Source organism: Camelus bactrianus, chromosome 13 (assembly GCF_048773025.1).
Source record: "Camelus bactrianus isolate YW-2024 breed Bactrian camel chromosome 13, ASM4877302v1, whole genome shotgun sequence".
In the NCBI taxonomy this organism is placed as follows: Eukaryota; Metazoa; Chordata; class Mammalia; order Artiodactyla; family Camelidae; genus Camelus; species Camelus bactrianus.
The window spans coordinates 68295540-68317433 of record NC_133551.1 but is presented as its reverse complement, the minus strand read 5'-3'; the positions used below and the strand labels follow the sequence as shown (position 1 = coordinate 68317433).

The following is a 21894-nucleotide window of genomic DNA, read 5'->3' as shown; positions in this document are numbered from 1 at the left end:
ATCTTTCAGTGTTCCTTCTCTGGACTCCTTCATCCCTTCCCCACCTGGCTTATAATCTCTTTATATACCCTCCCATTTGGGGAAGAGGGTTATTTATTTAGTTTTATATTAGATTCTAATTCATATTAAGATGTAGAGGCTAACTTTCTTTCCAAGAGTGTCTGTATCTTGTAAGAGAGTCGCGGGAGAGGGTAATTCTCTCAGCCAATCACTCCATGCCTAAGCCACCCGGGACGCTCATCACCCCCAACCCCCACCTTCCCCTTCTGCCCCAGCCCCTCCCTGGCTTCTCTTACAGCGGAAAGCTGCTCCCGATGAGGATCCGGCCCAGGGGGTACGTCTTGCCGTTCACGGTCACTGGGGGACTGACCTCCAGGTTCCCAAAGGAATCAAGGCTGGTGACAGGCTCAAAGAGGGGCTCCCGGGTCACATAGCCAAAATCTGGGCCCTAGGCAGAGGGCATACACCCGTCATTAGTCTCCTGCGGCCAGGAGCCCTTAGCCCCAACCCAGCTGCCCTCTAATGACCACTTTTCACCACCTTTGGACTGGCACTGTGGGCACTTGAGATCTAGGGGGATCAACCATGGTCTTCTTACTCCCACTGAAGAGCAGGGCCCTGGCACGGGGAGGCTGAGTTTGTGATTACACTGGTGTGAGTGCGGGATGAATGTGAGTGTATGAGTGTGTTTGAGTGTGCATGTGTGTGTATGCAGGCACATCTGGGTCTCTGCACGTGCCTGCTTCCCAAACACAGAGATGCATTGGTTATTTCATGACTGGTCCTCATTTTGTGCTACTGATGTCCCTGCTCATCTCTCAATTTCTCTCACCCTCTGTTTCCCCATCTGGAAAAGTGGCATCAGATCATGTGACCTGGGGCAGGGTGGTAGATTGTATTCTTATTCCTAAAGACTTGCTACTCACAGTAAGGGTTTTGCATCCCATGCCATTGCTGTGTAACTTCTGGTAGCTCCCTGTGGCAGGAATATACTTCCTGCCCAGCATCAGAATTGGTCATGTGATTTGCTTTGGCCAATGAAATGTGAGCAGAAGTGATACATGCCAGCTCAGAACACAAGCCATGAGCTCACTGTGTATGCTTGTCAAATCCCTTTATTTTCTCCTTGTGCTAGGAGAATGGCATTTCCCAGACTGGGGCTGCTCCTGCATCTTGGGCTCTAGGATGAGGAAGGGACGAGGAAGCAGAGCTGCAGACAACCAACCAGCAGTCAACGTGGAGTGCGAGCAAGAAATGGACCTTTGCTGCTGTCATCTATTGAGATGTGGGGGCTGTTTGTTACTGCAGCCTTACCTAGTGAAAGCTGACCAATACACACAGGAATGGTAGATATATAACATACATATCATCCCAACAAGTTCCCAACCAACCATATTTGTTTACTGAGATGTAGTTTCAGAATCCTTCTTAGCACAGAGCTCCAACAGATTGAAGTTATATGATATAACCCCAGGGATCCCCTGAATTTTAAGTTTCCTTCCATGATTTTTTTGGTTAAAAAGTTGAGGTCTTGCTTGGGAGCTTGCACTGGGGCTGGGACTAAGCTTGTCTGGCAAAAATCCTTGTTAATAAAAACCATAGAGTGAGAAGATGTGGCTTATCCTAGCTGGGCCGAGAAGCTCAAGGGACAGCCATGCCAGTGGGTGGATGGCTGCAGATTAGCGCTTTCTCGCCTGGGAGTCCCAGATGGCCAGGTGCGATTTGCCAAAGGCTGGGGCAGCTGAAGATTTATGGCCTCACACAGGCAGACAGGCACGCAACACAAAGCTGGGCTTGGCCCAGTCCTCCAGGAACAATGCAGCCTGGGGCTCTTGGAACCTGGCCAGCCTGGGACACTGAAGGTAGGTGGTGACCCAGGAAGAAAGAGTAAGGGCAGGATGTGAGAGGCCTTGGTTCTCAAGCCTGCGGCAATGGCTGGCTGGTTTGACTACCCCTCACAGTGTTGGAGGAAGTGAATAGTCCTCACTGAGGACCATGTCCAGGGCTGTGAAATGACCAGAACAACATCTAATAATAGTCATTGTATCAGGTGCAGCCCAGATGCCTGATATAATGCCTTCAATCTTCATAGCAAGCCTGTGAGATGAATACTGTTTCTATCCCCATTTTACAGATGAGCAAAATGAGGCTTGAGGAGCTTAAGTTGCTTGCCCAAGGTCAAATTGTGCTAAGAGATGGAACCGGGACTCAAGGCCAGGTCCGAATGACATCCAGAGCTTGGTGTTCACACCATGGGGCTGTACCCTCTCCCATGATGAGGGACCAGGTTAGTGGATGTTCTCAAGAAGTAGATGTGGACCTGGCAAAGGGTTGCCTCTGAGCAGCCCTGATGTCTCCCAGGAGGCTGCCCTGCATGTGACCGTGGGAAAGCCCCTGGACATACCCCAGCCTCTGCTCTGTGCTCTGTCCAAGCCTCCCCCTGTCTGTTCAAGGTGGAAGGTGAGGACGAAGAAGATTGATTTGGCTTCTGTCTTCATGCAGTTGGTTGTTGAGGGCATAAAAGGGGAGTGGTAATGACCTCTAGAATTGGGGGTGGGGTCAGATTGCTTTGAAAAAACACATGACCTGAAAACCACAGCTTTCATGAGCTTTGATGTTGGAACAGTCCTTTTCAACAATTGCTTAACTATAATTTTCCTCTTTGAAACTTATTTTGCTGCAAGTTGGAGGTGGGGTTGTGGCAGGAGTTAGGCCTCTATCTCCCATAGCAACCATTTCCTAATGAGAAAACCCTCCATGTTTTGGAAAACCACCAGTTATCAAAGCAGGAAAGGATGTTAGAGGTCGCTATCCCACCTGACCCATTTTGCAGATGAGGAGACAGAGGCAACAGCCTAATTTGCAACAGACTAATTAGCCAAGGGTGCCCAGGGCCTCCCGACCGCTCTGTCCTGTAAGAGTCCTTAGGATTGGGCCCTCCCCCCACCCCCAATGTGGCCCTCAGTATCTCACCAGGAGCTGCTTCACCGGGAAGTCCTTCAGGTTTCCATCTCTGGGGGAGTCCAGCACCACAGGGAAGCCTTTGTGGGGGGCCTCGATGTAGCCAAACTCAATTTCATCCTGCGGAGACACCAGGAAGAGCCATTAGATGAGCCCAGGGGGCCACCAGTGAATACCAGCCAGCCTCCTCATTCTCCTCCCCAGCACGTGACAGCACTGGTTTCTTACATATCCTTCCTCAGTCTCTGTACATCCCAAGCATGTTTTGTATATATACTGACTTCATTTTAAAAACATAATTGGTAACCTCCTGCATATGTTTTCCTGCAAGTAACATCTTAACTTGAAGTGTGTTCTGTATTTATAGATTGACTTCTTTTTATCTGCTATATAGTACTCCATGGTAAGGCTGTCCTATCATAGGGTCACCCTGTCCCCTGTGGATGGACATTTAGGTTGTTTTACAGTCTTTTGCTACTGCAGTGAGTTGCCTTAGACATTTCTGTCCCTATGCACAAGTGCATGTGTGATCTGATGGCAGAACTCCCATATGTGGCGCTGTTGGGTGCCAGGGTATGGATGTTAAGCCACCCTTCTTGCCTGAGCCCAGGGCCACGTCCTTCCCGGCCTGGGGTTCCTCACCTGGATCCAGCGGTCGCCCCGGTTCATGTACTGGAAGCAGACCTTCAGTTCACAGTTGGTTTTCTCCACCAGGTTCTTTACCTCTTTCAGGAACAGGTAATTGTCCTTCATGCTAAGAAGTTTAGGGGAGAAGGGGAGGCCAGGAGGAGGGGTAAGGAGGGATGAGGGCCAGCCCATGGAGGTGGCAATAGCAGCTGGCACCTCTGCACTGCACTGGGCAGATGTGGCCACATCTGTGTTCACAGGCTCCTTTGCAAAGGCCCAGCAAACTCACCTCCTCACACGGTGTTTGCCAAGGTCATGAATAAATACAATGAGGAGGGGAACTCTCACCCCTACCTGCCCCAAAGCATCTCTGATCCTCCCAAATTTCCAAAGAAGTGCTGTGCCTAGCACGGAGGCGGCGGCTGGACCCCCGTCCCAGGGGTCCCTTTTGGTGTGACCAGCATCTACGGGCAGGCACTTCTTCCCCCTGCTTCTCATCTGGCTTTGGCTGCCTAGCATGTAATAGATGCTCAATCAAAAACTGCTGCATGGATAAGCTGAGCTAGATATCCATTGTACAGGAGATTCCCAACTACACGGCACAGGCCAAGAAGATACAGGAAAGAAGCGGGAATTATTATTTTCAGAGCACAAAAACAAACTGTGCTAGGACCTTGGATAAATACTTTGCCTGCTTCATCTTATTTAATCCCCACAGTAACTCTGCGATATCTGCATCTCAGAGAAACAGAGGCACAGAGAGGCCAAGTGAGTTGCTCAAGGCCACACAGCTAGTAAGTGACAGAGCCCCAGAAGCCCCGGCTTCAGCCACTCTGCCTTTGCCACCCCTCTGCGCTGTGGCTACTGCTTACCAGCACACAAACACCGACACAGGAGGCAGGATGTTGGGGGTCATGATCCACGGAGCAATCCGGAAGGTCACAGTGTCCGTGAAGATGGGGGTCAGGGGAATCGCCTGGGTGTGGGGGAGAAGGGAAGGGGGTCAAAGAGTCTTGTCAGGGTGCTTTTCACTCCTGCCTTCCAAGGTGGGTGAAACTGGTAACAATAGTACCTTATTGGGCACTTACTGTGTGCCAGGTCCTATTTTTCTTTTTTTTTTAATTATTAATGATTAAAAAATTTTTTTCTTTTTTTTTGGGAGGGAGGTAATTAGGTTTATTTATTTATTTACTTAAATGAGGCTACTGGGGATTGAACCCAGGACCTCACGCATGCTAAGCATGCACTCTACCACTGAGCTATATACCCTTCCCCCTTTAACAATTTTTTTAAAAAATTGAAGTATAGTCAGTTTACAACGTTGTGTCAATTTCTGGTGTTTTGGTCATACATACACATACTTATATTCGTTTCATATTCTTTTTCACTATAGGTTACTACAAGATATTGAATATAGTTCCCTGTGCTCTACAGTAGAAACTTGTATATCTATTTTATTTTACTATTTTTTTTAAAGTTTAACATTTTTTTGTATATCTATTTTATATATAGTAGTTAGTATCTGTAAATCTCGAACTCCCAATTTATCCCTTTCCACCCCCTATCCCCCCGGTAACCACAAGTCTGTTTTCTATGTCTGTCAGTCTGTCTCTGTTTTGTAAATAAGTTCATTTGCGCAATTTTTTTTTTTTTAGATTCCACATATGAGTGATACCATATGGTATTTTTCTTTCTCTTTCTGGCTTACTTCGCTTAGAATGAGATATCATTTCTGCCTCACAACAACCCTTGGGGGAGATGCTATTTTAATCCTTGTTTTACAGATGGGGAAACCGAGTCACAGACCTCAGAGTCCCAGAACGGTCACACAGCCGGCCAGGTGCACATGGTTAGTAGGTGGTACGGCCTGTATTAAACCCAGGAGGCCTGGTTGCTGAGCCCGCACTCTTGACCACTGTTGGATCTTGCCTTATCAAACTTCTCTTCCTGAAACTGGCTCACATGATGGCTGAGCCAGCCCCGGCCTTCCTCTGTTTTGGCTCTGGGCACTTTGCCCTTTCCTATGTGCGAGCATCTTAATGTTATTGGGGAGTATTTTGCTATGTCCAGATCATTCTTTAAGAGAAGGTTCGGGAAATTCACCTGAAATCTCAGGGAAGATGGGATATGATTTCTTTGCATGGCTGGCTTTGGAAAGAGAGGAAACCCGCCCCTGCCCTTGGTGGGGAGGATGGGGGTGAGATTAGGGCAGGCTGGCCTTTCCTGTATGGGTCTGCCTTTCCAGTCTCTGCTGGTGTCTGCTGGAGGGGCCAGTCTGAGACACCCTGATGGCTAGGGTGCTCCAGGCACCAGTGGGAGCAGGAGAAGCCCCCTCCCTACCCCATCCTGTTAGCTCTGCTTTTTCTGCCTTTCCCTCTTCCCAGGGACTTGAGGGTGCTTTGCGAATGAGCTCTCACAAGTTTGGATGCTCAAAACCATCCTAGGAAGCAGAAGTGTTGGTTGGTTCTGTTTTACGGATGGAGAATCTAAGGCACAGGGGGAAAGTTCACTTGCCCAAGGTCTCCTGGACTCGAACCTGGGCAGTGTGACTCCAGAGCCCCTTCTCTTCAATGTAAGCCAGACCCCGCTCACCTTCTACAGAGCCCATTGCATCCTGCCCCAAAGTGGTCTGGGGGGAAACGTGGGGAGGAGCCCCTGCGTCTGAGAGGGCAGCCAGGTTACTCCCTATATTGAGCAAAGCGGGGGTGCCTGAGAGGTGGGGATCTGGGGCTGCAGTCTTTGATGAGAGGTCCTTGTGGGCAGGACACACCCTAAGCTAATGGGGCTTCTTCTCTAGTGGGGCTCTCTTTTTCATCCAGTTTCCCAAAACCAAGAACGAAAGTGGGTGAGATGTCCGGCCCCAGGGAGGGGACATGGCCTGGGACTGGGATTTGGGGTTCAGCCTGTGGTCAGAGTCAGCAGAGCCCACAGCTAGGGTGAGGGGTCAGTCAGGGAGGGACAAACAGGGCACACAGGCAGTCAGTAAGCCTCACGTGTGTGGCTTCGTTTGTTCCTTGTGCTAACCATTGGGGCTCTGGGCCTCAGAACTAGGCCTGCCCTCTGTAGGGAGGGCAGACCAGGGGACGGGCTTGATGTCAGAAAAAGTCACCCGCAGAGACTCCTGGGGAATAGGTACAGCAAAGAGGATCCCCAGAGCACAGCTCTGAGGCCCCGGCAGACATGTGTGGGTGGTGGGGGCATCTCGGTCTCCAAGACTGGACACCCCTACCCTTGGAGCTTTGAAGGGAGTGGAGCACAGCCGGGACTCCTGGGAGTGGCCCTTCCAGAAGGACCCCACCAGGCCCCCAGGGTGGAGACCTGGAACCCTCACCTCTGCCATATACTCCAGCAGGCTGACGTGGATGGAGACCAGGCCCGAGAAGCCCTCATCAGGAAAACGGAGGCCTTCCACGAAGAACAGCAGCTCCGCGGAGCCACCTGTGTACTTGACCACGTGGTAGAGCTTCCGCCGGCCCAGGATGTGGATATAACGCTGGCCGAAAAACGGGTCTAGAGGGAGAAGGACCAGAGTCAGGCCCCGCCCCCAGCCAGGATCCTGCCAGTGGGGCGGGGTCACCGATGGGGGACGAGATGGCAGAGTAACTTGTCCCCTAGAAACAGAGAGAAAAGCACAAGCAGAAAAAGCCACCAGGAGGGCCGCGGCCCGGTCATTGTCCCAGCACTGCTGTGCCCTAGCCGTGGGGCACAGACACCCTCCCTGGCTTCTGGCTTCCTCGTCTATAAAGTGAGCTCGTTCTCCCAGGAAGGGCACGTATGCAATGGTAGCAGGTGAGGACTGGGCAGACAGTGGTGTCGAGGAAGGGAATTATTGGTCCTATTATACAGAGGCGGAGACCAAGTATCAGAAAGGACAAGTGATTTGTTCGGAGTCACGTAGCCAGTAAGTGTCTGAGCTGGGACTCAAATCCATGTCTAATTCTTTTTTCTTTTTTTTTTAATAGAGGTACTGGGGATGGAATCCAGGACCGTGTGCAGGCTAAGCATGCACTCTACCACTGAGCTATACTGTTCCCCTCCAGCTGAGCTACATCCATCTCCCCACCAAGCCCGATTCTGAACCTCAACCTCCCTCCCCTTTATATAAATAAAACACTAATGCACCCATTTGTGCCAAAAATTCCCCTTCATGTAATGGAAGCCATGTTGGCACCTGGGTCTCAGGCTACACACTTCTGCAGGTGGGAAGAAAGGCAAGCTTCTCCCTGCCCCCCTGAAATCGCCAGCCCTTCACAGTGCTGTCCCCTCCCGCTTGGGACAGTTGTCTCCCTCCTCCTTTCAAGCCTTACTTTGTATCACTTCTGGGAATTGTGCCAGATCCACCAGAGACCAGGCCAGGGACTCCGTCTGGAGCTTCCGCAGCCCCTATTCTTCCCTATCACAGCCTTTACATGGATATGATCTCAGTAAATTAGTTGCTGGCCCTGAGAGACTGTCACCTGCGTGGGGGCAGACAGGCCCGGCCGGGCCCAGAGCAGGTTGTGTTTAATAAATGTCTACTGAACAAACCAATGGCTCACCCACCACTCCCTACAGGAGAATTTTCAGGCTGATTCAGAGCACAAATAATGAATTACTCCTCTGTGACCTGCATGAGCAAGGCGCATTGGGGGAGACAGAGATGGTCAAGATGCAGCATTTCTGTGTGTCTAAGAGCAGCGCTCAGGTGACAATAAGCTAGTGCAGATGTGGGAAGCATAACAGAGCTACAGGGTGAGAGAGCCCGTGGGGATAGTGGGGTGGGGTGTGGAGGGCAGGGGACAGGAGGCGGGCTGGGAAGTGTGAGCAGAGAAAGGCAGCCTTTGAGAGGCCCTTCGGGGCAGCAGAGGTGGGGTGCAGTGAGGAGAGGAGATACTTGCATTGCCAAAGGCATGGAGGTAGGACCCTACGGAGTTCCCCGGAGGAGTTTCTTTCTGCCCTGCAGAGCTGGAAGGGCAGAATCAGGCTCAGCTTAGTATTGTTGTCGACAACAATGGTAACGATTAACGACCAGTCACCCAAGGGCTAGGACATGCAATTAGAACAGTCCTGGCATAAACAGGATGCTTGATTCAAATTTGCAAAATGAACATAGGAACCAGTGAAGCCCAGGCTCAGGATGACAATGTGCTCAACTAGACCCCGGTTATGCATTTCACTGAGGGCGGGTCACTTTAGTGGTTGTGACCTCCAGAGTCAGGGAGATGTGGGTTCAAGAACCGCTCAGGCTTATGAGCTGCGAAACCTTGGGGAATTCACTTAACCTCCTTGAGCCTCAGTTTACTTATCTGTTAAATGGGGGATAATAATACCTATGCTACTGGGTCCTTGCAAGATAAAATGACACAGTATCAGGAACTGAAGTAAGCTTGGCAACCGAGAGTAACCATCGGTAACACAGCTGGGAACTGCTGGTGTTGCTGCTGTGAGAGCCCATGAATGAATCGGCACACACTTTATTGTACAACTCGCAACATGTTCACTGATCATTTTAGGACCAGAAGGCAAAGAAAAATACCTCACTTCACCTTTCCTTGGGTGGGCCCAAGAAAAGAAGCACTGGTTGTTCCAAGGAACTCATCACAGCCCGACATAAAGATGAAGTCCTCCTCACTCAGAAAAGACAGCACGTGCCCTGTGTCCCAGTCACTGAGTCGATCCAGATGGATCTGCATAATTTAAAAAATTCTCCCCCAGGCACCAGGCCCTTCCCTGTCCACATGTCCCAGGTAGCACTTGAACTGATGCTCAGGAAAGATATCCGAGGCCTAGAAGCTGACTTGTCTTTGCAGAAAGCTCCAAAACTTTCCCAGGGCTCTGGGCAGCCTGGGGAGGGAGGGAGGGAGGGAGGGAGAGAGAGAGAGAGTGTGTGTGTGTGTGTACTTGGTGGGGACAATGCAGCCACTGTCCCGAGGAACCTCCTTCCCCCATCCCCGGGCCCCAGCTGGGTGCAGGCCTGCCTGAGTGTGGCCGGCTCTCCCTGCAGGAACCAACAATGTCCCTCTATTGAGCAGCCCACGTGCCTTGGGACTGGGCCCTGTTAGCCACCCTGACCTCTCTTTAGCCCCAGGCATCGCCCCTGCAGGCTGGCACATGGAATGGTTTGGCATAACCCTTCTGGTCACTTTGGAGCCATTCCACCTCCCAATGAGACTCTTTAGAAGTGTGACCAAACATCCTGGATTACCTGGTATTGAGGGGTTTCCTGAAATGCGGGCTTTTCAGTGCTAAAACCAAAAGTTCTGGTTCTGGGCAAACGGGGACAAGCTGGTCACTGTATCCTTGCAGGAAGATGTCAGGCCCCAACTTTGAGATCGTGGGCAGGATGTGAAGCTGGAGCACAGACACCTGGGTTTTCCTGGAGGACTGGAGACTCCTGTCCACTTCAATGATTATAATTAATAATCATAATAATCCTCCCCAAGCAACAAGTGCCCTCTATAGAGAACGTTCCATGGGCCGGCTACTGTACTGAGTGCCTAATACATGTTCCTTGTTTAATCCCTGTCATCAGCAGGGACAGCCAGGCCTCTCAGTAGCCCTACATCACATCACAGATGAGGAGCCCAAGGCATGGTCTGGTGAGTAGATGTGCCCAGAACCAGGATTTGAACCTCCTGGGCTTGGTCTCCAGCCCAGCCCCTGCCCTTAGGGGACACAGATGACATGACGTTCATGTGACACAACACATTCTCATTGACAGGTGTACTTGGATTTTGACAAAACCCCAAGATGCCTGCATGGAAGAAAAGGAAGAAAAAGGAAACTGTGCCACAGATGGGTTATTTTTCATCCTGTTCTTTAGTGTGGTACTAAGTATTTATCCAGGATTCCAATTTTGTGTGAAACTGGCTATCCTGGGATTGTCGCTGCGTCAGTAACGCCTTCCCCTGCAGGATGGCAGCCCAGAGAAGACAGAGTGGGAAACAGTATCTCTAAGCACTCACAGTAGTGGTTCCTTTTTTTCTTGTCTGCTCAGGACCCATCTCAGGTGTCAGTGAGCAGAAGGGATGTGATTACGGGCCAGACCTCAATCCAATGCCATCAACAAAAAGACCCTCTAGAGAATGTCCAGGTGCCACTGTTAGCAACAGGGCAGTCATCACAATTCAATGCCCTGGTTGAGATGCCCAGGTCCTGCCTGTACCCCTCCTGCTGGCAGCCACCCCCACCCCCCACTGTGGCAACCCTGGCCTGGACGGGGTAAATATCAACATCTCTGGCCCCCTGGGGCAGTGGAGCCGGCCTGACTCTTGGGACATTCCAACCTGTGTGAGGTCACTGCCTGAGCCCAGGGTGAATCAGGAGGACTGGCTTCAGGTGACAGCTGTCCACTGCTGTCCTGACTAAATCACTCCCTGAGGTGAGGGTCTAGGGCCACCATGACCACGTCCTCACGGCGACTGCCCTGGTTCTAGTGGGTCAGTGCAGAGGTGGGTCCTGGAGCTAGGCCGGAGATCCTGGGCCCCTGGACAGCCGGAAGCCCCCCCCCCCCACCACCACCACAGCAAACTGCAAAGCAAACTATTTTGCTGAGAGAGCTTTTTAATACATAAATCAGACCTTGACAGTCCCTTGCTTAAAACTGTCTAATGGCTTTCCGCTGCACTTAGAATAAAATCTGCATGCTCTGTCTGCGTGCCCTGGCCCCTGCCCAGTTTGCTGACCTTGCCTCTAACACATCCCCCTGCTCCAGTCTTCTGTCTGCTCCTCCAGCACCCAAAGCTGCTTCCCTCCTCCTGCTTTGTACGCACTGTTCCCTCTGCGTAGAACACTCTTCCCTCAGCTCATGAATGCCTGGTTCTTTCTCATTGTTGGTTTGGGTCTCAGCTCAAATGTCACCTGCTTAGAGAGGCCTTTCCAGACCATAGGCTAGCGGTGCCTCACCCCCACCCCTGCCATTCTCTATTACTTGGTCTGCGTCTTTGCCTCCAATTGTGTTAACTATTATGTCTCCCTCAGGAGACTGTTTTCTCCCCGAGGCCAGGGTGTGATGGCAGAGCTCACCCAGGGATTCCAGTGCCCAGATCAGCACCTGACACTGAGGGGGCTCAACACACATTCACAGAAAGAATGGGACGGAGCAGGCAGCTGCGAGGATTAGCTCCATGGCGGAAGCACGCTCCCTACACACTGGGGGCCCAGGATGCCCTGTCACCACTAAGAGGAGCAAGGGGTCCCCTCTTCAAGGGGGCCCACAGCATCATCAGGGGCTCTGTAAAAGTCGGAGGCAGTTCTCAGCTCCAGAAAGTCTGTGGTGGGCAGAAAACTCCTGGTGGGGAGGGCACCTGCCTCAAGGACCATGAAAATGCTGCAACTCTGGGAATAGATGGATCTCAAACGCCCTTCCTCTCCTGGTTCACAGGGTAGAAGGGCCTCTGGGCGCCACATAAATTAGCATCACCGCCGACTCCTTTGAGGGAGGAGAGATCTATCCTACGGGGCCTCCTGCCTTCACAGGCCGACAGCGGTCCTGGTTACCATTATCAAGAGGCCAGTCCTGGCCCTCTCCAGTCACCTGCAACTGCGGGGACCATGACTGCTAAGGGGCGGTGTCTGGGGAGCCTTAGAGGGCAGAGCTGGGCTCCCAAGGGCCAGGCTGGGGTTACTTACTTTCCACGTAGAACACGCCCACTTTGTCTGAGTCTGATATGGAGATGTAGAGGACAATCTCGTATCCGACGGGGAGGCGGTCCGGGCCTTTGGTCCGCAGGATCATCTGGGACATGTCCTTGAGGTCTGAGCGGGGAGGTTAGAATTAAGAGAATTGTGACTGGTTGGGGGGAGAGGGAACTGGATAAGAGTGGTCCAAAGGTACAAACTTCCAGTTATAAGATAAATAAGTGCCAGGGATGTAACGAACAACATGATTAATAAATTAACGCTGTTGTATGTTACATGTGAAAGTTGTTAAGGGAGCAAATCCTTCGAGTTCTTATCACGAAAAAATTTTTTCCATTTCTTTAATTTTGTACCTATATGAGATGATAGATGTTTACTAAACTTATTGTGATATTCACTCCATGATGCATGGACATCAAATCATTACTCTGTATACCTTTAACTTACATGGTGTTGTATGCCAATTACACTTCAACTAAAAAAAAAAGGAGAATTGTGGCTGGAATGTTAGCTTAGAAATGCCTGTTACTTTTATACTCAGGACAAAGCAACCCCACACACGTGTATTATGGAAGCTACACAAAAGACTAAAAACCAGTTGTCATCTCCAGTGACACAGAGGGCCTCCTATAACCTTCTGGGAATTTCCTTTTGCTCCTTTTTCTACGTATGTGCAACTTTTTAAAAACATGGTTGCAAATGAACTGTATAGATAGCTTTGTCTTCTGTTTTTAGCAAGAGTCCATCATCCTCAGGAGACCTAAGTTCACTCCTGCCTCATTCTCGGCCCAGCCCAAGGCTTAGCATGCATGTTTCCATTGTCCCCCCTGCCCTTCCCGCCCCCCAACCCCAAGTATGGATCTGCGGCACCTTCCTTGCTGTAGACCTTCTCATCGCTGCAGTCCTCCTTGGACAACCAGGGTGTGTCTCGGTCACAGTTCACCAGCAGGATAGCCCCCTGGCCCTCAGGGCCCCAGGTCCAGGATGCCTGCATTGGCAGGGAGAGAGGTCAGTGCCGTCTTCTCCATCTTCTGTTAGAAATTCCCAGTCCCCATGCAGACCCCACAGGACACCAGAGAGGAAGCCCCTGGATGAGACTCAAGAGCAACCACTACCCACTGGGGCAGCTGTGAGCTGGCAAATGTGAGTCCTACGTCTGATGACCAGAGAGGGTCTGTATAAGCATCAGAGGTAAGTTCAGGAGGGGGACGGTGGCAGAGAGAGACACAGGGACAGAAGGCTGACTGGGGCATTTTTGAGCCTCACATCTGATGTGCTGTAGTCTGGAGGTGGGTGGAGGCAGGGAGGCAGAGGGCGGCCAGGGAAATGAACAGGCAGACATTCTAGGACAGGCTCTAAAGTATCCAGAGGGAAGGTATCACATGCCCTGGTTTCAAGCTATACTACAAAGCTACAGTAATCAAAACAGTATGGTGCTGGCACAAAAAACAGACACACAGATCAACAGAACAGAATAGAGAGCCCAGAAATGAAGCCACACTTATATGGACAACTAATCTATGACAAGGGAGGCAAGAATATATAATGGCAAAAAGACAGTCTCCTCAATAAATAAGATTGGGAAAACTGGACCTCTACATGCAAAAGAATCAAACTGGACTATTTTCTTATACCATGCAAAAAAAAATTTTAAATGGATTAAAGACTTAAATGCAAGATTCGACACCATAAAACTTCTAGAAGAACACATAGGCAGTACACTCTTTGACGTCAGTCTTAGTAATAATTTTTTAGATTTGTCTCCTCAGGCAAGGGCAACAGAAGCAAAAATAAACAAATGGGAAAAAACAAACTAAAAAGCTTTTGCACAGCAAAGGAAACTATCAACAAAATGAAAAGGCTGCCTACTGAATAGGAGAAGATATTTGTAACAGATATATCAGATAAAAGGTTGATATCCAAAATATACAAAGACCTCATACAACTCAACATCAAAAACAAACAAACAAACAAAAACCACCTGATTAAAAAATGTGCAAAGAAGATGAACAGACATTTCTCCAAAGACATACAAATAGCCAACAAGCACACGAAAAGACGTCCAACATCATTAATCACCAGGGAAATACAAATCAAAACCTTCTACCTGTCAGAATGGCTATCACCAAAAGACAACAAATAGCAAGTATTGGCGGGGATGCGGAGAAAAGGGAACCCTTGTGCACTGTTGGTGGGAATGTAAACTGGTGCAACCACAATGGAAAACAGTATGGAAATTCCTCCAAAAATTAAAAATAGAATTACTGTATGATCCAGCAATTGCACTCCTGGGTATTTATCTGAAGAAAATGAATATACTAATTAGAAAAGATATATGCACTGTATGTTCCTGCAGCATTATTTACAATAGGCAAGGGATGGAAGCAACTTACACACCCATACATAGATGACTGGATAAATAAAATGTGACTCTACACACACACACACACACACACACACACACACACACACACACACACACACTGGAATATTACTCAACCATAAAAAAGGATGAAATCTTGCCGTTTGCGACAACATGGATGGACATGGTGGGTATAATGCTAAGTGAAATACGTCAGACAGAGAAAAACAAATATCCTATGATTTCACTTATATGTGGAGCCTAAAAGAAACAAAACAAATGAACAAACATAACAAAATAGAAACAGAGCTATAGATACACAGAACAGACAGGTAGGTTGTTGCTAGAGGGAAGCTGGGTGCAGGGGAGGAGAGAAATAGATGAGGGAGATTAAGAGGCACAAACTTACGATGGCAAAATAAATGTCGTGGGTATGAAATGTACAGTGTGGGGAATATAGTCAATAATTATGTAATATCTTTGTACAGTGACAGGTAGTAACTAGACTTATTGTGATCATTTTGAAATGTATAGAAATATCAAATCATTATGTTATGTAACAGGATCGAACATAGTATTGTCAGTCAATTATACTTCAAAAACAAACAATCAAACAAACTCAGACATAAACAGATCAGATTTGTGGTTACCAGAGGTGGGGGTGGGGAGAGGGGGAATTGGATGAAGGCAGTCAAAATGTATGAAGAATGTAATATACAATGTAATATAATTAATACTGCTATATGTTATATACAAAAGCTGTTAAAGAGAGTGAATCTTAAGAGTTCTTATCACAAGGAAAAATTATTTTTTTTCTATTTCTTTAATTTTGCATCTCCATGAGAGGACAGGTGGCTTTTCATTGAACTTGGTGTGGTAATGATTTCATGATGTATGTCAGTCAAATCACTATGCTGTACACATTAAACTTATGCAGTGATGTGTGTCAATTATATCTCAATAAAACCAGAAGGAAAAAAAAGTGCCCAGAGGGGCTCAAGGGGAGTTGCCTGGACGAACGGACACCCAGCCATTTTCAAAACACTCCGAGCGCTCCAAATGGGACCTGCAAGGCGAATGATTTTCAACATTGCAGCCAGAGGAATATTAGAGCAAACTCCAGCCAGATCACGTTGCTTTCCTGCTTTAAGCCCTGTCGGGGGTTCCCTGTTGACTCAGGATAAAGTTCCAACCCCTCACTGTGGCCTTCAAGGCCCGGGGAGACCTGCCCACCTCTGCATCTGTTCCCTTCCGCCTTCCCTGTTGCTCTTTCTGATTACCCCATGTTCGCCACCTTTCAGCTCCCAGAAGACTCCAAGCCCTCCAGCACTCTGCCTGGAAGGTTGCCCTGTTCCTCTTCCCCTGGCCAACTCCACCCCTCCTTCTGGTCACAGCATTTCAGACCAGAGAGGTTTCCCTGGGTTTATACTTATGGCACCAGACACGTTCTTTCTGGGGAGCACTTAGGACAGTTATGATGAAACAGCCACCCACATCATTTATTTATTTAACGTGGGATCCCACCCTACCCCCTGGACTATGGGCTCCCTGAGGGCAGGAGCTGCATTTCTCTCATTCTCACATCCCCAGGGCTCCACCTAGTCCCGAGACATAAGAAGTGCTCAACACATCTTTACGGAATGAGTAAAGAAAATATGAAACTTCACTGGCCCAGAAAGAGGAAGTCTGAGTGAGTTCAGGACCACACAGGGACTGTGTGATTCCCCAGATCCTCAGGGGAGGTCGAACGCCTTAGAGGCCTCCGTCATGTCACTTGGCCATGAACACAGAGAACGTATGTGCGGGGCTGACTCGGCCTCGGGAAGGCAGGGAAGACAGAGCTGGGGCAAAGCCCCTTGATGAACCTGAGAGAAGAGGTTCCCCACTAGGCCTGAGGACCCGCTGGAGACATGCAGAGAGTCTGGGGCTGGCTACTAGGCCCCAGGCTTCTCACTGGGCTGTATTTATTTAGCTTTTTAAAATATCCATCTACATGTAATTTAAACCAGGCCTTAGATTGTTATTATAAAAGTAACATATGCCCATGGAAAACTTTTGAGTGATAAAGAAAGGCAGAAAATGGAAAATAGAAACAACAGTTTGGACATACACAGAGCAAAACCAAAGGAGCTCAACAACTGGGTTGAGGTAAAAGGAGGAATTAATGACGAGAAGAACACAGTGCTATCTGCACAGGTTAAAAATACTCGCCCGCTCGCCAACCACACCACATGTTTCACAAGAATCACAAGAAGAGAGAGTGACCCAAGAAAACCACTAAAACGGTCCTTTGTAGGGGAGCAGAATGGGAGGGGGGCAGGCAGGATCAAAGAGGAAGTGAATGAATGAACAAATGAATGAATGAATGATGAATGAATAAATAAAAATAAATAAATAAAAACAGGACGGGGTTGGTTGCGCACGCACCATGAAAGACGACAGGCCTTGAATTGTGGGTGATGAATGCGATCTTCTGCTCCCGATGGTCTCCCCCACTCAGTTTTAAAATAAACAACAACGACAAAAAAAGGCGAAATAATAAGAGCAAAAGCTTTGGCAGCACTTCCTCTGCAGCAGGACCTGCATTCTTTCCAACAACTCTGTGAACTGGGTGTCCCCATCCTGTGCATGGGGAAACTGAGACTCGGGAACCTACTCCATAGCTTTTCTCCAAGGAGCTTGCTCCTTGGTGGCCTCTGTCATTGTTGTGTGTGTGTCCTGGAGCCTGTCTCCTCATCTGTGAAATGGGAGTTGTCTGAGCTTGCTGGGAGGACCATGGCTGCCTGCAAGACCCAGCCTGGGGCTCTAGCCCCAGAAACCCACCCCCATTCAGGGCAGTCTGCCCCGGCATTGGCGTACCTTCCTTGGGTTGTTCTTCTCCACCACGCCATCCCGGTCTGCATCCACATCCAGGGAGATCTCTGGGGACAGACACGTGGGTGAGATGCTGAGCAGGGTGGGTGGGGCAGGGGCAGGAAGAAGACCTGTGGGGTTAGGGTGCAGCTCACCCATTGGCTGGGTCCCCGGAAGGGGAGGGCCTTGCTGAGGCCATCTTATCCAATCTCCTGCCTCAACACCCCACTGCAGGCTGGAAACTCAAGTAGACACCGTGCAGACTGCGCAGCTCACCAAGGTGCTGTCAGGTGGGGGTCTCGCACCCCTTCAGTGTTCCTCGGTCAGTTCTGAGTGGTAGGCAAGATAATCCCTACTGGACAGATCTGTGAGCCTCTTTTCAGAGAGGCCAACGCACATGCTCAGGGTCACATAGGTCATGTTAGCAGAACTGAAGCACACACTGCATTTATGCTCATATTTTGAAAACTTTTGAAGGAAAGTTTTCCTGTGAAAACTACCTTCTGCAGCCTTTCCCAGCCTGTCCTGTGCACACGTGCATGTGTGTGTGTCTCTCAGAATGTACAGTGGTCTAGACCCCGCCTCTAAGTACTGAGGGTATTACTTCGGGTGGGAAACTCATTCTTCCACCTCTCTCCATCTGAGGGTCCCCGAGAGGCCAGGGCGCCAGATAGAGGACCGAGGGCGGGGTCCCTGTTTATCCTTTCCCTAGGTGAAGGGGCCTTCGCCATCCCTAGGCCTGCTGTGGGGACTGTGTGGGGCAAGGAAGTGAGCCTATGATTTAGCATCACACAGTGCTGGGTTCGAACTCTGGTTCTCTGCTTACAAGCTGTGTGACTTTGGGTTGGTTTTCAGTTTCCCTGAGCCCTAGTTTCTATACCTGAAAAATGGGGCCCTTTCCAGTTAGAGGAGTTGCACTAATTGCAATCGCAGGCACTACTGACATTTTAAGCCAGATTCTACTTCGCTGTGGGGGCCGTCCTGTGCATTGGAGGGTGTTTAGCAGCATTCCTGGCCTCCACCCACTGCATGCCAGTCACATCCCCCAGCTGTGACAACCAGAATGTCTCCAGATACTGCCAGAAATCCCTTGGTGGGTGATATGGCCCCCTGAGTTAGAGACTAACAGGCAGGCAGGGAGTTGTTGGGAAGGTGACACAAGCCACACACAGAATGAGACGAGATGGGTCCAGGCCCCAGAACTGGCCAGTGGGCTCGGCCTCGTGCTGGGCATGACTTGGACCGATGTAGGAGTTGGGTGGGAATGAATGGATCCCTGGTCAGACCGCTTGGCAGATGTGTCTCCTCCCTTTCTCGTAAGTCCGGGAACTACATTCAAGGTCTCCCTTTGTCCACAGCCCAATTCCCTCCCAACCCTGAATGTGATTCTTCTGGGTCTAGAAGGAGGTAAGATGGGGAGGCTTTAAAGTTGCCTAGTCCTTGGGAGAGATGCACTCCCAATTTCTGTAGTCCCACTCTCAGTTCGATACTGTAGGAAATCATTATATAAACTCCTCACATTGAGCCCATTCACGCAGCAAATCACCACTGAGCATCCAGTGTGTCCCAGGCACCATGCTAGGTGTGGGGACCTGGTGGTAGGCAGCTGGGGTGCAGGGCTTGCTCTCAAGAAGCCCCCAGTCCTATGAGAGAAATATTATTGTTCCCATTTTACAGGTGAGCAAATCCAGACCTGGACATGTCACCTATCAGCAAATTGGGCTGATGATCTGGAAGGCTGGTGCAGGGTGAGGATTCCAGGGAGAAGGCAGAGAAGGTGGCACCACCAGCTACTGTTAAAGAGGCTGAAGGCTCAGATGGAGGAACAATATTGATTTTGACTCCCAGACTGTCACAAACTTTCCAGTGGAACATTCCCCAGGGAACACTGCCTCTCAGGGAGTGTTGGCTTCCTGAAGCTCCTCCCTGGGGACCAGCTGCTGAGCCAGCCTCCTTCAGGAATCACTCTTTGCTTTTCAAGATAACGATCTCTTCTGTGTGGACAGTTCTTTGCCAGCAGCAGAGCACTTCACATGCAGGTTCTACACTCAATCACCCCCTCGGCCACCCCCGCCTCTAAATGAGGAAACCGAGGCACCCAGCAGGGCAGTGACCATAAAGTCCCCAGAGAGTGCAGAGCGAGGGGTCCCACCTGGGTCTCTGACTCCTGACCCCTGCCCTTGGCTTTTCTCTCCACTGACTCAAGCTGACCTCCGCCCTGGGCTATTTCCAAAACCCAACCCTGCCTTCTAAGACCCAAGACTTGCTCTCCTAAAGGTCATTCCCAGAGGACCTGGCCATATCCCCACCCTGGCAGCTGTGTGGTTTTCATCTCCAGGCTGCAAGGTGGCTCCTGTGGTGTGTCCATGAAAGCAGTGGGTCACAGGAGAGAAATTACGAAGCACTTTACGGTGCTTTACTTCATCATGAATTTCTTAAATTAAAATTTTTTTGTCAATATAATATTTGCACAAGTGCAAAAAAAAAATCAAATAGTATCAAACAGCTTCTTTTTTAAAATGGAGGTACTAAGGATTGAACCCAGGACCTTGCGCATGCTAAGCATGTGCTCTACCACTGAGCTACACCCCCACCACCCCCAAGCAGTGTTTAAAAAAACCTAGCAGCTCCCTGTCCAGCCTGCCCCCTCACCTGCCTGAAACTATCTCTGTAATAGTAAATAATATGCTTATTACTCTCTCTTGGTTTGTTAAACTCAGGTAAATTGACTTCCCCTTATGAAACTTTTTATGTAGTTGGGCTCCCTTGTTGCCCACCTCCCAATGTCCTACGGTGCTTCTCACTTTCTCTTTTATGACTCATGACCATCTCCACAGTCAACTGGAATGGCCTCCTCTCCCCTCCACCCTTCCTCAGAAACCCCCTCAAGCTATAAGCCATCCCTTGAGGACTTCTCCCCTTCAGAACATCCCCCAATGTCCAACTTAACTAGACTCCAATGGGATGATTCCCGTGGGGACGGAGAACAGACCAGGCATGGCCTGTCCAGAGCTCTGGCCTCCTGGGAAGTCTCTGTCTTCCCCTGGGGTAGGAGGGAGAAGACATCTGTTTTAGGGCCTCTGGGCTCCAGACAACATCTCTTCAAGGCTCTGAATCCTACCTCAGCTCCCCAGAATAGCCCCAAGGTGTCAGGTCCAACCTGGGGTGTGGGGCAGTTAACAGGAAATGTCACTGGGATTGGGTTCAAGGCAGCCTGCCCTGAGAATCAAGACACGGAGGCCTCGGCTTCCACACAGGCACAAGCGTTCTGGTGGGCTGCCGGCCCTCGTGGACAGTGGCAGGGTGCCTGGCCGTCTTGCCTAACCAGCCAGCTTGGGGTGCGGTGGGGAGGAAGGGCTCTCTTCCCCAACAGCCAACTGGGGCAGTAATCTTAGGCCCTGGGGAGGGGGCACCAGGAATGAGGGCCTTAGGTTGATGCTAAAAATTCTCAAGGCTCAGGTACACGTACTGTTCTCATTGCTGGGACCACAGCAAAGAGGGTGAGACTGTTCCTCCTGCCGCCATCCCTCCCCTCCCACTTTCCCCCTTAACAAGGAAGGCTTTGCAGGTCAGCCTTAACTGGGGTCTTGGAGGCCCTCAGGGATCAATGGGCCACAGCCTGATTTGGCCAAGGGCATCAGAGTTTTGTTCTCAAATCCCAGGAGTAAGACTGAAGTACGCTAAAGTTCTCCAGTTTCTCCCAAGCAGTGAGAAAATGGGCTACCCCAGGAAGAAGGGAGAAAAGAAAAGAGCATCTCCTGAGCACCTAGTCCACGCCGGGCCCTCGGGATGCACTATCCCAGCGAATCCTCTTAATAAGCACTGTGCAAGTATGCCCCGTGAATCCCATTTTGCAGATGAGGAAACTGAGGCTCAGCAGAGGTGGTCACAATGTGGCTGGAGCAGGCGGGGCCAGAACTTTGCTCACTCTGAAGCTAGGGATTTTTTTGCTCATCGTGGACTCTAGACAAAACTAGGGTGAGATGGACTCAGATACACCCTTGGAGGACAGCTCCACCACCCTGAGGCATTCAGGGAGTTTCTGCCTCTGAGGTGCTGCTTCTGAATAATTACTCAGGGCATGGGGCTCAAAGGCTCCTGAGGGAAGACAGGACCTGGAGCAGGTCAGACAGACCAGTGAGTCCCAAGGGAAACCCAGTTTTTACCAGGATCTCTGGTGGAACAGGAAACATCAGTTTGTTTGATGGGGTGAGTGTAAATTATAAAGCTTTATTTCTACAATGTAAATGAATGTCTTTTATTCTGAAATTACGCCCTGCTTATTTTTTAGATGTTAAAATGACGGTAATAGCTAATGGCAAATTGTTTTATTTTTACTCCCCCCCTTAACGGAGGCATTGGTGATTGAACCCAGGACCTCGTGCATGCCAAGCATGCACTCTACCACTGAGCTCTAACCCCCACCTGGCAAATGGTATTATTAATGTCTTTTCTTTTCGGCCAAGCATAAG

The 21894-nt window shown here is 49.8% G+C and overlaps 1 protein-coding gene across 1 annotated transcript in view; it reads right to left on the bottom strand.

Moving 5' to 3' along the window:
* Positions 1-21894, bottom strand: part of PADI2 (peptidyl arginine deiminase 2) — a 47838-nt gene that overhangs the window by 8703 nt on the left and 17241 nt on the right. Inside the window, exons 4-11 of the mRNA XM_010957469.3 lie at positions 17429-17490; positions 13078-13195; positions 12199-12324; positions 6920-7098; positions 4461-4564; positions 3604-3715; positions 2974-3081; positions 297-448 (exon numbers count right to left, since the gene is read on the bottom strand). Coding sequence (XP_010955771.3) covers positions 297-448; positions 2974-3081; positions 3604-3715; positions 4461-4564; positions 6920-7098; positions 12199-12324; positions 13078-13195; positions 17429-17490 — 961 coding nt within the window. The remainder of the gene's footprint in view (positions 1-296; positions 449-2973; positions 3082-3603; positions 3716-4460; positions 4565-6919; positions 7099-12198; positions 12325-13077; positions 13196-17428; positions 17491-21894) is intronic.